Source organism: Stegodyphus dumicola, chromosome 1, assembly GCF_044657685.1.
Source record: "Stegodyphus dumicola isolate Sdum_Otavi_A_Nest chromosome 1, ASM4465768v1".
Taxonomy (NCBI): domain Eukaryota; kingdom Metazoa; phylum Arthropoda; class Arachnida; order Araneae; family Eresidae; genus Stegodyphus; species Stegodyphus dumicola.
In genome coordinates, this window is record NC_140768.1 from 57,584,224 (window position 1) to 57,602,074 (window position 17,851).

General features: G+C 34.5%; 2 protein-coding genes across 2 annotated transcripts in view; one reads left to right on the forward strand and one right to left on the reverse strand.

Annotated features, from left to right (window-relative positions):
• Positions 1-4,637, forward strand: part of ND-49 (NADH dehydrogenase (ubiquinone) 49 kDa subunit) — a 68,292-nt gene extending 63,655 nt beyond the window's left edge. Inside the window, exon 12 of the mRNA XM_035370583.2 lies at positions 4,489-4,637. Within this exon, the coding sequence (XP_035226474.1) occupies positions 4,489-4,526 (38 nt within the window). The 3' untranslated portion in view covers positions 4,527-4,637. The remainder of the gene's footprint in view (positions 1-4,488) is intronic.
• A 604-nt stretch (positions 4,638-5,241) lies between these two features.
• Positions 5,242-17,851, reverse strand: part of Dnz1 (DNZDHHC/NEW1 zinc finger protein 11) — a 154,970-nt gene continuing 142,360 nt past the window's right edge. Inside the window, exons 7-8 of the mRNA XM_085815056.1 lie at positions 8,581-8,689; positions 5,242-6,212 (exon numbers count right to left, since the gene is read on the reverse strand). Coding sequence (XP_085671182.1) covers positions 6,136-6,212; positions 8,581-8,689 — 186 coding nt within the window. The 3' untranslated portion in view covers positions 5,242-6,135. The remainder of the gene's footprint in view (positions 6,213-8,580; positions 8,690-17,851) is intronic.

Genomic DNA, 17,851 nt, shown 5'->3' on the forward strand with positions numbered 1-17,851 from the left:
TATTTTCGTTTGTATGCTAATTAATTTAAGTTGGTTTCTAAGTCCATAAAAATATCTGTTGGCCATAGATATTCTCTTTTTAATGCCATTGCAGCTTAAAATCATTGTACCCAGATATTTAAACTGTTTAACAATCTCAAAAGTATAATTGTTGATCTTTAAAGGGGGCCTAGGTCCATGATTTTATTTGTTACCATCATAAACTTTTTCTTATCCTCATTGATGGTTAGACCTCTTCCCTGCTGCATATTCAAGTGAGACAAATGCCTCTACAACATTCTGTTTAGATTGTGTAGTGATATCAATGTCATTGGCAAAGGCTAGTAATTGAATTGTTCTTTGTAGAATGGTTCCACTTGTGCTTAGTTGAGAATCTCGCATAGTCTTTTCCAGTGCCAAGTTAAACAGACAAGAAAGTGAGTCTCCCTGTTGCAGACCTTTCGCATTATAAAAAGACTCTGAGAAAAAAAGACAAAATTTTAATTCTGCATTTCACGCTCTCAAGTGCCATACTTGTAAAGCTGAGTTTCTTTGGGATGTTAAATTCCAGCATAACTTCAAGTAATATTTTCCTATTTAAACTATTATATGCAACTTTAAAATCAATAAACAAGTGTCAATGTTATATTCCTTTGTTTGTTCCAAAATTTGTCTGATAGTGTATTTGATCAATCGCTGCTCTTCTTTTTTGGAAATCACATTGGTAAGTTCTAGCTTGTATTGGATGAAAATGTTGATATGCTTTAAACTGATGATCTAATATCCAGCAAAAGCCCAAATACAGATTTGCTGAATTCCTGATCTTGGACTTTGTACTGCACTAGCTAAAATTATTTTTTTCATTAGTTTTAGAGTGTTTAAACATAGTACATAATCAATTTTTTTGTGAATAGTAATTAGGTATATTTGATGGTAAATTTTGAAATGAAAATTATTGATATGAGACTATCTTATTCAAAGATGTCTAAATTTTTATGAAAGAAAAGCAGAATTTGCAAGAAAATATATTTTCTCCAAACAGCAAGCACATTAAAAAAATTTCTTGCAATTTAATGCAGCTGGTATGATATAATAACAAAAGTGTTTACAAATAGGATAGTCTTTTGCTTAATAATGAAAAGTATTGTTTAGCAGTATGAATAAGTGCTGGAAATAGGATATACACTGTATAAGACCTATGTTTTTGAGTAAGGAAATTTTTACTGCTTAATGCTTGGAAGTTTTATGTGAAATCTGAATTGATGCTTAAGGCTCCAGAGTAATACTGGATATATGCTTATTTTCCATAAGTTTAACAAAAGTTATTTCATATTAGTTTATCACATAACTTTTTTAAAATGTATTCCCATGATATCTTTCTCTCAAAATCATCTTTACTAGAAATAAAATACCTCAAGCCAATATCAGTAAACATATGTAATTGAAATGATGAAAATTTCTTTTAGATTATCAGATTATTCATCACAAGGAAGATTATAATAAACATATATTTTAATGAAAAAGAGAATCTGAGGTTTATTGAATACATAACAGAATTTTCTAAAATAATGGGCTAAACAAATATTTAATTAAGCAGGAATTTTACAATACCTAATGATATCAGTATAAATGTATAAAGTTTAAAATATTTGAACCTTCAAATTTAATTTGAACTTGAAAATGCATGTCACAAGAAAGCATGTAGATACTTCTTTCAGCATTATTAAGAATTAAAGATCTAAAGCAGTGATGGCGAACCTATGGCATGCATGCCACAGTGCGCACACAGAGCTTCATCAGCTGGCACGCGACTAAAATATCCTTATTCAATAATCACAATAAAATGATACTATGTAATTTAAATAAATGTTTTAGTCTTTTCTTGAATGTTTCACTTACTTATCGCATAAAGCCACTGGCATACGGCCTAAGCCTAGATATAAGATTTTTATATATCGCCAAAGAATGATATACATATTTATTGACCCAATTATGACATTTCAATTGTTTGGGCCAATCATATTACTTGTTACATGGCAAAGAATACGCCAAAGTTGAAACAGCTAATTTTTGCTAAACAAATTCAAATTTATTGCAGACCGGTGGTGAGCTTTAATACTTTCATTGTTAAATATATCCCAGTTTTCAGATCTAAGCACTTTGAGATAACTTATGAATAATTCTAATTTAATATCCTAAATGGAATGTACAAATATAATGTAAAAACATGTAATTTGATAATATAGCAAAACATGAAAGCTTAGTAAGGAAACCAAGTTTATTCACATACACTCAGCCAAAATAAGCCCAACAAAGCTGAAAACGAGCATTTGAAATCTAAAGTTAGAAGTTTAGCAAAGAGATGTCCGGGTTAACAATTACTGCTGCCCCGGTCTTGAACTTTCACAAATGACTCCGGCAAAATTAAACATTGATGGTGGAAGATTATTTCAAAAGCCCTGGAAAGAATCATTTGGAGTTATTGAACACGATAGGAAAGCATTATACATTCTGTGCGGGGAAAATGTTGTGTATCACGCACATCTAGTGTCAGATGGCACTTCAACACCAACCACAAGATTGTTCCCCAACTTGATGAAGCTGAACGGAAGGTATTTATTGAAGGGAAATTAAGAAATTATAATTACTAGAAAGTTGGTTTTTGCAATTATCTTTCTAAAACAAACCATCTGACAAAGGCCAACTTTCAGATTTCACTGTGCCTGGCAAAACATGGTAAACTCCTCTCTGATGGGGGATTTAATCAAAGAGGTTTTGGACACCCCCGGAAAAAGGTTTTTGCCACGCAGCCTCAAAAAGGTTTACCACAACTGATCTAAAGAATGAGATATTTTGTATAGAACACTAAATATGAGAATTAAATCATATCCTATATTCTTACATATATTGCCTCTTTATGAAATAAAACTAATCATGCTCTTTTTGGTGTGAAATATTTCAAAACATAAATCGCAGTTTTATTCATGAATTTCTACTAGTAATTTCAGTATGTTCAGGAAATGAATGTCCAATCACTTTTTAAAATTCACTTTTTATTGTAATATAGTATGTAATAATTCAAGATAAAAAGTATTGAAGTTATTCATGTAAGCAGAATGTTATTTGAAAAATTTCAATATATTTGATAAAAACAAGAAAATTATTAAAATGTAAATAATGTTGAACTTATTTTGATATACTATGCTGTTCAAGCATGCACATCCATGATTTTTTTCCCCGCCTACGGAAAGGATCAGTTTCTGGCAGTCAGCCAATGAGTGAGTACATGTAGTGAGCATTTGTCAGATTTCAGTAGTTGTGGAATGGTTGGAAAATGACTGAAAAACTTGAGCAGCGATATTGCATCCAGTTTTACAAAAGCTTGCCAATACCCAAGCAGAAACCATTCACAAGATTTAACAGGCTTTCGCAGACGATGCCATGAGCACATCTCGCATAAAGGAGTGGCATAACTGCTTCAGAGATGGCCATCTGGACATCACACAGGACATGCTGGACGATGTCAACAGTAACCCCCAACTTTCTGAACACCATGGTCACAGGCTATGGAACGTGTATACTAGTACGACCCAGAAACCAAAGATGCAGTCATCACAGTGGCAACATCCGTCATCCCCGAGACCCAAAAATGCATGGCAGGTCCATAGCAAAGTCTTATTGACTGTCTTCTTTGATTTCCATGGTGTGGTATATCATGAGCACGCTTGCAAGCCAAACCATCACAAAAGAGTACTACTAGGAGGTCCAGCATTGCCTTCATGATGCTGTGCAGTGCAAACGACCGGATCTATGAGCAGCAAAAACTTGGCAGCTCCATCATGATAATGCACCTGGCCATGCACATTTGATTCAGACTTTCCTTGCTGAAACAACATTCCTGTGGTTTTCCGGGCTCCCTTACTCACCCAACATGGCTTCGTGTGATTTTTTTGTTGTTTCCCAAGCTAAAAATGCTGGTAATAGGATCCCGATTTGAGTTGAGCACAGGCATCATGCAGAATGTGATGCTAATTGCTCACCATTCCAAAAACTGTGCTCCAGATGCATTTCCAACAATAACAAAAGAGCTGAGAGAAGTGCATCCATTACCAAGGAGACTACTTTGAAGGAAATTTGTGTTTTGGATTTACAAATTAATAAATGCATTTTTGCCAACCAAAGGTTAGATACTTTTTGAGCAGCATAGTAATTCTGTGTGCCTTCTGTGGTATAAATAATTATGTATGTATGCATTTTAAATATAACTGTAATTGAATTTTAAGAGAGAAAATTTCTTTGAAAATTTAAAAATATCCTTTTGAAAATTAATTGTTCAGGTAATTTATTATAATTCTTAATAAATTTCAGTGGCTGATGGTTGTAAATTGGATTTAAAAAAATCTTTAACATTCCAATTTGTTCAGTTACTGTTAATAATCAACTAAAATAATTTTTATATGTGCACAAAGTCTGTATTAAAATATTAACAAATGCATCTTTCCTTTACAGGTACCCTTGATATTGTCTTTGGAGAAATAGATCGCTAGCAATCTTAGTATAAAAAATTCATATTATAGTTATATTCAACTGTATATAAACTTCAAAGTGAGAATATGATTTTACAATCATTGTGTTTAATGAATAAAACAGCTACAATATTTCATTGTAATGTTTATTATATATATATAATATCACAAATCACTTTTAAGTGAAATATTAACTAGTGAACAATCACCAAAAACATATACATAAATATCTTTATGCACATTTTTTTAAATTTTGAATGAGTTGTAACATGGAAGATACAATAATTATAAGGAATACATATTAAGATATCTTAATAGTTCTTTGATTTTTATGTTATAATTACTCAAAATTGAAATATATATCTGAAATATGATTTATAATAATTAGTTAATTCAAAAAGAATGATATTTTTCAAGACTAGATAAAATGTAAAATTCTAAATGAATATCGCAATGTGTAATGTATTTTCTATATTTTATATACTTTAAAATATTTTCATACAAAATTTATAATAAAAAATTGCAAAAGAAAAAACATATAAAAATAAATTCAAAATATATGTGCAAAATAAAATGTAACAAAAATAAAAATATTAATAATAAAATATTTGGAATTTGATCTCTTTATTTAAGTTAAAAAAAGCTCAAAAATTGAGAAAAATTCAGACTATTTTTAAGATCTGAATAGTAGTCTAATTTCATTTCTACTTTAAAAAGTCCATAAAATGATAAACAGAATTTTACAACCTGAAAAATTAAATTAAAAAAAACCCTTTTTTATTCTTAAAAATATGATTAATTGTCAGAATATTAAACAGCTGACCTCGTATTTTTCTTAAAATATATTCATTTACAGTAATTCTTAGGTGTGAATACTGAGATAAATAGTTAACTTATTTAAAGTTTACAAGTGCCTGTGCTGATTTCAGGTTTTTAATATATAATAAAAAAGTGTCTGAATTGTAGCTATGCCATTTGCTTACAAGTTCTTTTTTCATAGCAATTTGAATATAATATTCATGTTACAAATAAAGCAAGATAAAAGTACTGAAGTAATACATATACATTTAAAAATAGGTATTTCTTGCATAACAATGTATTATTTCCTCAAAGAAATATAAAAAATATAGTAAATAGCTATTTAAAATTATATAAATTAGTTTTAAATTCAGTTATTTGTATGGAAAATTAAGCTGCCTGTATGGCAAAAGAAATAAAGCCATAAAATGTTACAAATAAATTAAATAACCTTTTATTACTTTATTGATTTCATAATAAAACTCAGTTAAGTTCTCAAGCATTCCATGTAATGTTTATAATAGACAACAAACTATAAAATTTACATCTGTGGAAGAAAGCAGAATATTTAACATTAATAGAAAAATAAGTACATAACTGCTTCCACATATGATTCACAGACAAACATATATGAGTATATAAATATGATATGATTTACATTTATAAATATAAATGGAGTTGATATTCAACAACATGAATCGCTAAATGAAACAAAATATAAAAGCCATGCTGTTACACAATTATATAATGCTTTGCATGTATAAACAAGATACAATTGCATATAATTGCAACCTTTATTTAAGACTTGTATAAAATTTGAAAAATGAAAATATTAAACTTCATATGAAGCTAGGTTTTCCAAGTTTCTTGGAGCACTCTGACATGGAAAGATCCATAATAAAGGAGAACCTGAAATAAAGAATAACAAAAAATAACAAAGATATATTTTCAAAAGTAGAATTATATAATTTTATTTTTCTTCAAAGGACTTTTATTTGAACCTTTTTATTTAATAGCTTAAATTATTATTTGATGGAATGAAATTATTAAAAAATAATTTATGTTATTATCTCAATGAAAAACTGGTAATCCATGAGTAATATGAAATTATACACAAAAATAAAAACACACAGCAACAAGGAATTATTTAGTTGTAAGGAAAGTTCATCTGCAAATTTCTTTTGTTTCTAGATGGAAATGATTAAATTACGACAACCATTTACCAGGATGGTATATAAAGGAGAAGAAATTTAAATTACAGGGCATTGAAAATGAACTGAAATTGATTCCATGTACTCACTTTGAATTCTCCTCCTCAAAACTGGGGAATTTTGGAATTAAACTTCATAAATTATCTCTCTATTAGATTTTACATGATTCTGGACAGATGGAGGGTAAATACATGAAAACATTATAAAAATTTGTTTTCAAGGTGCAAACCATGATTTTTAACATTTTGTTTAATTCCAGTTTCAGGCTGTATTATTAAATACAGAGTGTTTCATATTGAATAGGGAAAAAAAAAAAAAAAAAAAAAAAAGCATACCTGTGAATGCTTTGATAAATCAAATTCTCAGTGAACTATAGTTATCCAAGTCTCCTTAGATGTCTATGTATGCCCCTCCGGAGAAACAACAAATATCTATGCAGTATTACAGTTCCTGCTACACTCATGATAAAATATCCTTTGTTAATTATTCGATCACTTCAATTATCCACTCCTTCAGTTGTTGTAAGTCCTAGGGAAAGGAAGGTATGAAAACTTTGTCTTTTACTATGTAGGGAAAAAACACAAGGGGTTAGATTGGGCATCTCGGTGGCCAACAATGCAATAGCATATTGTTTGACCCAACATGGCCAATCCAGCAATGGGGTATACTATCGCTCAGGTACTGGTGTACATTTTTATGCCAATGTAGTGGAGCACTATCTTACTGCAGAATACAGCTGGGAAACGTTTCCTCCAACTGAGGGAACAATCTCTCTGATAGTATATTTTTGTAAATGCACCCATTAATTGATTTTTCCATGAAGAAAAATTTTCATCTTTGGAGAACCATGTTGATGTTCCATTAGTCCTTTTGGATTTTCTATGCCCCATAATCATAAATTATGGCAATTAACTTTGCCAGAAACATAGAAAGTGGCTTCATCTGTAAACATAAGTCTGTTTGCAAAACTATCTACCTCCAGCATATCTTGAAAATTCTCATTATCTCTTTATGCAATAATTTGAAAAAAGGTTTGTAATGTCTGGTCCATTTGAAAGGCGTATGGCTAGAATTGTAGACGTTTTTATAATGCACGCCACACTGTTACATGAAGCACACTGAGCACAGAACTCGTACAATGCGTTGATTTATTTGGTGGGACTTCATAAAAATGTTTCACAAATCTTTTTCAACCGCTTCGGTTGATTACTGTTCATCATGGGCTGGTTTTCTTACACAGCAAACTGTGTCTGAAACTGCTTCATCCATTGTTGATGTTGTGATGATGCAGAGGATCTCTATCAAATTTTGTGTGAAAATGTACTTGAATGATGAAACTGATGATGTTTTGGCATATTTCAAAACACTACACTTTCTCCTGCATTCTGATTAACATAGCTTCTAGTGATGATTTCATAATTGAAAGATTTGTCACTGTGGCCAGATAAAACTTGTTTAATTGATGCAGAATTAATTTGTTTTGGCTTAATAAATCAATTACAGAATTTGTACTATGCTATTCTTTTTCTTCCATTCAATATGAAACACCATGTATTCTAAGTAATTCATAAATATCTAAATAAAGTTATGCATATATATAACAACAGGGCAGAAGAAAAAACACATGATTACATATTAATTATTTAATAATAGCATTAGAAACATCTTTTAATAATCACAATAACACTGCATGTATTTTTATTTATGCCAACTAGATAAATTATTAAAAATATAATACAGATATAAATTATTGTAGAATGTATTTATGGCTTTTAAATCACTCAATTTCTTCGCCAGTTATAGATTAATCAAATTTGAAAGATAAATCAAAATTCTCGTATTTTACCAAATGGCAACACAGAACTGCAAGTTCATGCTTTCGGTAGTGTTTAAATAAGAAGTTGAATAGAAGATAAATTAAAGAACTTATGTTTCAAGCAATGACAACACTTGTCATGGCAATGGGATAGTATATACATAGTCCAACTAAACAGTTCAAATATTCTGGAGAGACCCCACAAAAAATGTTCTGATGTTTAAAAATAACTGAATAAAACATACATTACCTCGTCCAAATACTTCACTTAGAAGTGCCATTTTTGGTTTTCTTGGCCTATGTGGTCCCTTTTTCTGCAGCTGTTCAATAGCCGTTTCATCTGACAATATAGCTTGAAACTTAAAAAGAATAAAATGTTTAATTAATTAGAAAAATACTACTGTGGTTAATATATATATATTTGGAATGATTCCATGAAACATGAAATTTCAATTTATTGGCCAATATTTATTATTTCCCCGACAAAGTATTCCCTCCAATTGCAATACACATTTTTTACCCAAATTTTTTTAAACCTCAAAACAAGTGTTAAAGTCATCAGACATTCATGGTTTCACTTTATATGACATGTACTTAGACATGCATATCCAAATATTTAAGACAAGCGTGTGATTACTGGCAACATCTAGCTTTTTTATATTCAATGAACGTTCAAGCTTCACATAATTCACAGTGATAGCGTATACCTTTGAAATGCTGCTGATGTATGACATTCCCCTCATTTGTTTCAGTAGTATGGAATTCAGTAGTGGTTCAAAACTCAGTACATTCTCCACTGCATCAGTGCTGGGAGGTGAGCCTTTATGGGCATTCAGAGGCTTTACTACATTAGGCGCAGATGCAAAAAACTTGTGTTTCAATTTTTATTATGTTTCTGCAGAATGCAGTAATGACACAACCGAACTAGTGTGCACAGTCTGTAGGAGGTAACACACTCCACTGTTATTAAAGAGCTTCGCAACAAAGTATACATGAAACCGGTCGAGTTCTAGCTACCAGCAATAGCCATATCTGTGACACCAGCCTGGAACACCCCTGCTCACAGACTGCAAAGGAAAGCCAGGTTGCATGTCATTCATAAGAGAGGCAATGAATGAATCTCTCTACTGAAGAACTCAGCAGAGTGCACAAACAAACTGGTCACGTATGCTTTAGCATAGAAGAGGTAGCCAAAACCTCAACCCCTCCATAGCCATGCCTATGAAAGGCTTCAATGCCTAGAAGGTTCACCATCAAATAGTAGAAAAGTTAATGTAACTGCCTGTGCAACTTTCTGTCAGAAACCCGTTCAGGTCCTATAGCAATAACATCAATACAAAACAGACTTTCAATTCTAGAAATAAGGAAAAGTTACATGGTGGCATATCAGGTTAAAATGGAGTTTGCGAAGTCATTTAATTCTTTGTAAAAATATTCATGGACAACAAGAACATCAAGAATAAGCTCATTGTCATGTGCAAAATTTATCACATATCATCTCATTTTCTATGAATCGCTTTATGAACATGACACAAAATAGTCAATATTTTTTGTCAACAATTCAGCCTGTTCACAGAAATTCATGATTAATAATAACACTGAAGAAAACCCTTAATGGTACTTTGATGTTAAACTAATTCTGTCTTGGCCTTTTGGTCTTGCTTCACCTTTCAAATGCCAATCACTTGATTGCTGAGCTTTTCCTGTATCAAAACTTATGTTTCGATGCATTATAAGAACCTGCCTTGAAAAAGCCACTTGAACAAATGTTGTCTATGGAAAAAATTCAAAAAAAAAAAAAAAATTAACATCATAAGAAGTGATCAGACCAACTAATCTTTTACAATTGTTTCACAGAATCAAATTCATCCAAGGGTACCAGATCCTTGACTTGACTGATGTGTTGTTCATTAGTTGAAATAGATCGTTTACCAGCATGTGATTCATCTTCAATGTTTTCTAAGTCTTCCTTACACTGTATAGCTCTTAAAAATTTTCATTTTTGATAAAGCATGCTTCCCAAAGGTCTTTTTGTGATATTTCTGTGGCAAAAATTCCATTGCATGAACAAATTTAGTGCATGCCCTTTGCTCAAATACATTTACCATTTTGAGAAGTTGTCAAAGCAAAAATTCTTTATTAATTAAAAATAAATTTATTTGCAAATGTAAAAGAAAATGAAATATGATGAAACTGATATTGTGAGAATTGTAATGGCATTTTGTATCAGATGGCTGAGCCATGTGTTTAGATATGATGATGCATTTCCAACCAAAAAGAGAACCTTTTCGAGAATTGAGGGAGTAAGACAAAAAGGAAGACCACCCACTAGATGGATAGATGATGTCGAGCAAGATTTAAGGTTAATTGGAGTTAAGTGATGAAAGGCTATTGGGCTGAATGGGGTCAGGTCGAAGAAGCTTGGAGAGACAGCGTTGGCCTGTAACATGCTGAGGCGCTTATGAAGAAGAAGAAGGAGAAAAGGAAATGAAAGATAGACTATTCTTAATAACGGTAGAAGTCACTGCTTCTGAAGAAACTTCGTACATGATTTCTCTCATGTGAATATGTTAAAAGAATTATTCTTGATACATTTTGATCACAGTTATGTATTTTGCAATGTTGTGCCGATAGATTTTAGTACTGAAGCAAATATCACAATTTTGCTTTCTGAATATTTTTGTTTAATTTTCACATTAATATTTGATTTTCTTATTTAATTAAAAATGAGATAGATGGCTAACTCTTACAAAAAATCCCTCTATTTCTTATCTGTGGCAAAGTGCACTGACTCCAATCTAAACTTGAATAATTTTATGCAAATACATACTTATACACTAAGTTCATAAAAGACCTTTATTTGTGCAACCATTAGTCATAGATATATACTTCCTATTACAAAAATGTTTTAAATGATGCAAAGACTCATGTTTCTGTATATTTAAATTAAAAAAAATCTGTATAAAAAAGAAACCTAACTTTTTGTATGTTCTGGTCACTTATTCTGAGAATAAGTTCTGAATTTCTTGAAGGGAGCGTGTGACAATGCAAAAAAAATGAAGGGTATGGGAGGTTGGAACCATCATTTAATTCAAAAGAATCCCAATTCTAGGAATTATTATGTATTATTGCCATATGTCAAATTTTTTTGTAAATATGAAAATGAATATTAATTTTGTGTTAAGGATTACTGATTCTTTAGGACACTGTTGACTGCACACAAATTCTTGTTATTTCAACTCAGTTTTATAATTATTTTATTTACATAGCTCATGATATTGGTTTAATATGGTACACATTTTTTTAAATCGCTTTCTTACTTTCTATTTAAAATTCCTATTTCTTCAAAGTCTTTCGCTTAATGCATTTCTCCCCTTATCAGAAAATTTGAATAAATTTTAAATTTCATGATGCTCAGTAATTTCAATATTTGTTTCAATCTATACTATTAAAATCTGTGTGCCTCTGTCTGTTTGTGTGTTTGTAACATCATCTCCTCGGGAACGGCTGGGTGTAGAGCTTAGCGGAAGGTACCGTTGGATTCAGAATGCCCGTGGCTCGCCGGATTGACCATCGGCATCTTCGTGCGACTTTAATTAGCCGAGATATTAATTAAAAACTGCTTTTTCCCCTACGTTTCCCTACGTTTTGCACTTTCTTTCACCCCTTTTCCCTGTTTTAGGGATTTGGCCGAGTGCCAAATTCGTTTTTCTCGAATAACTTGGGAACGGCGCCGAGTTGGAATTCGAAACGCATATCTCCGGATTCGAAAAAAATCAACAAATCCATCGATACCGGTCCCATCTTCGTACGACAATAATCCGCGGACTTATTAATTAAAAACTGCGAAAACAATAATTTCGGCACTCAGTCTTCCGAGTGGCAACAGTCTCGGCAGTCGTCGGAGATAAAAATGCTATGGGAACGCCAAGGCCGTTCGCCACTAACAAACTAAGAATAAAAAATTAAAATAACTTAAAGGAATAAACTGAAAAGCTAAAATAAAACTAAAAATAGAAACATTCTCTTCATTTAGTAGTCGTTAGTTGAATGTAGATTGGTTTATGCCCTTGATAAGTCGAGTAAATGACGTCATAGATAAAATAAAAAGTTTTGTTTCTCGGTCTGGCAACAGATCAAATAGAATCAAAAGTTTAGTTTCCTAGTTTGGCAACAAAAAATTTATTTACGAATTTTGGATTTGGAAGGAGACCGTCGCAATTTTTTCCAGCATTTCAAATTTCGTAAATATTCTTATTATTACTCATTGCACTTAATCTTTATTTCTTTTTACAGGATATTTGATTGTTTTTTGCATTTATATTTGTAGTTTTAGTAATTTAAAGTAGTATTTTAGACTTTTATATGCTCCTGTTATTTTAGAACTTGAGAATTCTTCGGAACATTAACTTGGTGACTCTTTTTATATATTTAATGTATTATTTTGTATTTTTTTTAAAAATCTATTCATTCGTGTTTTATATTTCTGTTATTGTTGCTCGATAAATTGCATTTACATTTTATATTTTTGACATTTTCCTGTGTGCGATAACAATTGTCGTTTTAAGGCGATCGAATGTTCTATATTTTATTAGATTTGTTATTTTGTTAGGTTTGTTATTTGAATTTCAGAATTGATTTCAGAAGTTCCTAATTTATATTTGTATTTATACCTTTTATTTATTTTGTGTTTAGGTTTTCATTTTCTGTTTATGTGCATTGTTCTCAGATTGACCTAATTATTAGAAATATTTTCATAATTTTTATCTGTGCTTGGAATTTTTCATAATATTACCCATATTATTTCTTATTTGCCAGCAATTTTTTAACAGGGAAGTTTTTGTTTTACATTTTTGATTTTTTAAACTTAATTTGCTCTTAAGTGGAAAATTTTTCATTTAGTCTAGGATTATTTTAAAATTTGTGTTGTATACATATAGAATGCATTAATTTTTTTTCCAGCAGTATTGGTTTAATGAGCAATTTTTTTCTTTCATCTGCGTAGTCAATTTTTTGAGTCGAGTTAATATTTTAGTAGTGCTTTTTTTAACGTACTGAAATGCCGAAACGGAAAAGAGGCATTACAGGAGATGCATCAAGAAGACGAAGAGCTGAAGCACAGAGTTTACGGCGAGCTGCAGAAAATGAAGAAGAAACTGCTGCGAGACTGAGCACGCAAGCGCGTCGGCAAGCAAACCTACGCGCTCAAGAAACGGAAGAAGAAACCGCGACGAGACTCGGCAGGAAAGCTCAACATCAAGAAAATTTACGTGCTGCAGAAACGGAACAAGAAACCATTAGGAGACTCAGCAGGCAATCCCAACGTCAAGAAAATTTGCGTGCTCAAGAAAGTGAAGAAGAAACCAGTAGGAGGCACAGACTGGACTCTCATCGTCATCGTCAAGTTCGAGCGGAAGAGTCGGAAGAGGACGCTGCTACACGAAGAACGCGAGACGCTGCACGCCACAGACAAGTCCTATCCGAAGAAACAATGTCCGTACGAGAAGACAGGCTACGCATGAATGCAGCACAACGTTCACGCAGCACTCTTCACAATGCAGGAAGATGTGGACTCGAAGTTTATGTTGAGCAACACAGCGCCGGTTCAATGGAAGCTTCCTGCGATCTCTGCAACGGATTGTTCTTTACGGGAGAAAGGAATGCAAGAGGAAGATACATGCACTGCTGTAACAATGGGAAAATTGTCGAAGCTGAAAGAAGATATCCAGAAGAATGGCACAATTTAATGAATGGGAACCACCCGTTTTCTGAAGAGTTTTTTGCCAACATACGTACTTACAACTGCCTGCTCAGTTTTGCTTCATTGGGTGCCAATATAGAAATGCCTTCGGGTTCGGGTCCCTACTGCTTCAGGATTCACGGTGCCATATATCATCGAACGAGCCACCTTCATCCGCCTCATCCCGGTCAAGAACAGTATGCTCAGCTGTACATTTTAGATTCGGATCAAGCCCTCAGGCAGAGAATGAACATATTTGGAAATGTTGCCCTGAACGCCGAACTCCTGAGACAGTTGGACACAGTTTTAAGGAACGTTAATCCATATGCGGAAGCCTACAAGATGCTGAAGGAATTCGAAGAAGAAACTGTACGAGAGCAAGGTGCCGAAACTGCTGCGGATATCCGCATGTACATCAAGGGTGAAAGTGTTGCTGCAGGCGAGCACAGGGGACGTTACAATGCTCCGAAAGAAAATGAAGTTGCAGTCGTTTTCAAGAGTACGGACGGCGCTCCTCCATCGAAACCGAGACATCGTGATCCATCCGAGAGGTGGCGGTCTCATCAACATCAGTACCTTAAATCCCAACTTGGAACCCATGACGTACGTACTTTTCTTTCCTCACGGCGAGCAAGGATTCAGAGTCGGACAGCAATACACAGAGTTACAGTTTTACAGTCACAGGGTGTCCGTACGACGAGATTGCTACAACCCGATTTTGTATGGCCGGAAATTGTTTCAGCAGTATCTCGTGGATGCATACGTAAAAGTTGAAGGCAACAGGATTGCGTACCTCCGGAGCCATCAGACGAATCTGAGAGTGGAAACTTACATGGGTCTTGCCGATCACATTTACAGAGTTGGTCAAGAGACGGGCGTCCGCCCTGGAATACCGGTTATACTTCCGTCAACGTTTATAGGAAGCCCTCGCTGCATGCAGCAAAACTATCAGGACTCGATGGCCATTGTGCGCGACTTTGGTAAACCGGATCTGTTTTTGACTTTCACGTGCAACCCTAAATGGCCGGAAATAACAGAAAACTTATTCCCAGGACAGAAGGCTCACGATCGCCCGGACATCGTTTCGAGGGTATTTGACCTGAAGAAAACGGCTTTGATGCAAGATTTGACAAAGAATCACATCTTAGGTGCGACCATTGCAGATATACACGTCATCGAATTTCAGAAGAGAGGATTGCCTCATATGCACCTTTTGTTGTTTTTAGCGGAAGAAGACAAAATAAGAGATGCAGAGTGCATCGACTCGCTGGTGTGTGCTGAACTTCCAGATGCTACTCGACATCCGGAGCTACACAACATTGTGAAGTCATCGATGATTCACGGACCCTGCGGTGAACTGAATAGAAACTCTCCCTGCATGAGTGATGGTGTATGTTCGAAAGGATTTCCGAAACCGTTTCAGGCAGAAACTAAAGAGAACGTCTATTTTGCCGAATCCGAAGAAAGGAATGCTTTCCAGAGAGCTGCCGAGAAAAATACCATGCTCACCGGATGGTTTGAACTGAACAGGACAGTTCCCGAAGCGAATGGTTACCTGTATGCCGAAATTCCTAAACATTTCACCTGGAGGAATCACGCCTGGCAGACACGAGTTAGACTTGGAGATTACATCATTTCAAGAATGTATTCTGTTAGCCCGAAAGATGTTGAGCGTTTCCATCTGAGGTTGCTGCTGTGTCACGTTAAAGAGAGCGAAGAGTTTTGCCGACTTAAGAACTTACGAAGGTGTGGAGTATTCAACGTTCAAGGAAGCCTGCCGTGCAAGGCATCTGCTGCAAGACGACGAAGAATGGAAAAATACTCTGGCAGAAGCATCGGCTTTTCAAATGCCACCGCAGCTAAGACAGCTTTTTTGCTTTATCTGTGTTTTCTGCAACCCTGCGGAACCCGTCGCTTTGTGGAATGAATTGAAAGAGTCCCTTTCTGAAGATTTTGCGAGATCTTACTCCTTAGAAGACAGTTTCAGCCTTGCACTGAGAAGTATAGAAGACCAGTTAGAAGTGCACAATGTTTCGCTATGTTCTCTTGGTCTCCCGCAACCAACATTGACTGATGCTGTTTCTCTCGAAGTCCCGCAGTTCGATGTCCAATATGAAAACGAACAAGCCGAAGTGTTGAACGGGATGTTGAATCCTGAACAGAAATTAGTTTACGACTCGGTTTTGGAAGCTGTACGAGATGAGAATCCTAACACACCGAAGACATTTTGTGTTAATGCGTTTGCCGGAGCTGGAAAAACTTTCCTTTTTAGGACGATCCTTCATGCTGTTCGAGGAATGGGCCACGTTGCCATTCCCGTTACGTGGACAGGTATTGCTGCTGTGCTGTTGACCGGTGGAAGAACTGTACACTCTACTTTCAAGTTGCCCGTTCCACTTCTGGAAACTTCTTCATGCCGTGTGAGACAAGATAGCGCTGAAGGAAGGTACTTGAAGACTGCGAAACTTTTCATATGGGATGAATGCACCATGACGCCTCATTACGCTTTGGAAGCTGTCGACAGATTGCTGAGAAACTTGACCGGACTGGATGTTCCTTTTGGCGGTAAAACCTTAGTTTTAGGAGGTGACTGGAGACAAACATTACCTGTTGTCCCACACGGAAACCGAACTTCTGCGATCGAGAGCTGCCTCAGGAATTCCTTTTTGTGGCCACATTTCAAACAATGCACGCTTTCCACCAATATGCGATTGAATCCGGAAGAACAAGAATTTTCAGAATGGCTTCTGCAGTTGGGAGACGGTCGTCTTAGAAATGACAGTGGCTTGGACGAAGACGTTATCGAAATTCCATCTTTGTGTGTGGTCAACAGATCGATAGTAGAAGAAATGTTTGGCTGCGGTAATGAATTCGACTTACAAGACTTGGCCAGTAAAGCGATTTTATGTCCAAAGAACGAGGAAGCTCTGAAGCTTAATGAAGAAATTCTTTCCACGTTTCCAGGTCAAGTTTTCACGCACTACAGTGCAGACTCGGTTATTTGCGATGACGAAGAAGAACAAGAAACGTATCAGCTGGATTTCATCCACAGCCTGACGCCTTCTGGAATGCCACCTCATCGTCTGAATTTGAAAGTTGGAGTTATAGTTATGCTTCTACGAAATCTACATCCATCGGTTGGACTCTGCAACGGAACAAGGCTCATTGTGAAGAGAATTATGCCAAACGTTTTAGATTGTGAAGTCATCTCTGGACAGAATGCTGGATCGAGAGTTTTCATTCCACGTGTTGAACTTTCACCATCAGATTCAAACCTCCCCTTTCAGCTCAAGCGAAGACAGTTTCCCATCAGGCTTGCATTTTGTATGACTATTAATAAGTCACAGGGACAGACGCTTAAGAAAGTTGGAATTTATTTACCGCAACCAGTTTTCAGTCACGGAATGCTTTATGTAGCTTTTTCAAGATGTTCGTCTATGAGGAATGTTCGTGTTTTAGTGAAAGACACCAAGAAGCAAGGCCGTTTGATACCCGCATGTTCTAAAGTATTCACAAGAAATATTGTTTACAGGGAGGTTCTGCAGTAAAAAAGTTACTCGAGACATTGAAACAGTGAGATTTTTGCAACACAAAATGAAGTTAATCAAGCCAAAGCAAAAATGAAAAAGATTTGAGGTTTTTGGATGACTGGGATAAATTGAAGCAAGTCAAGATGAAGCTGAAACAGTTTGAGAATGATGCATTAGTCGGCTTTTATGTCTGTTGTTACAAAGTGGAATTTTGGAGTAGTTAGGCAATCGGAAGCTGTATTATTTTTTCA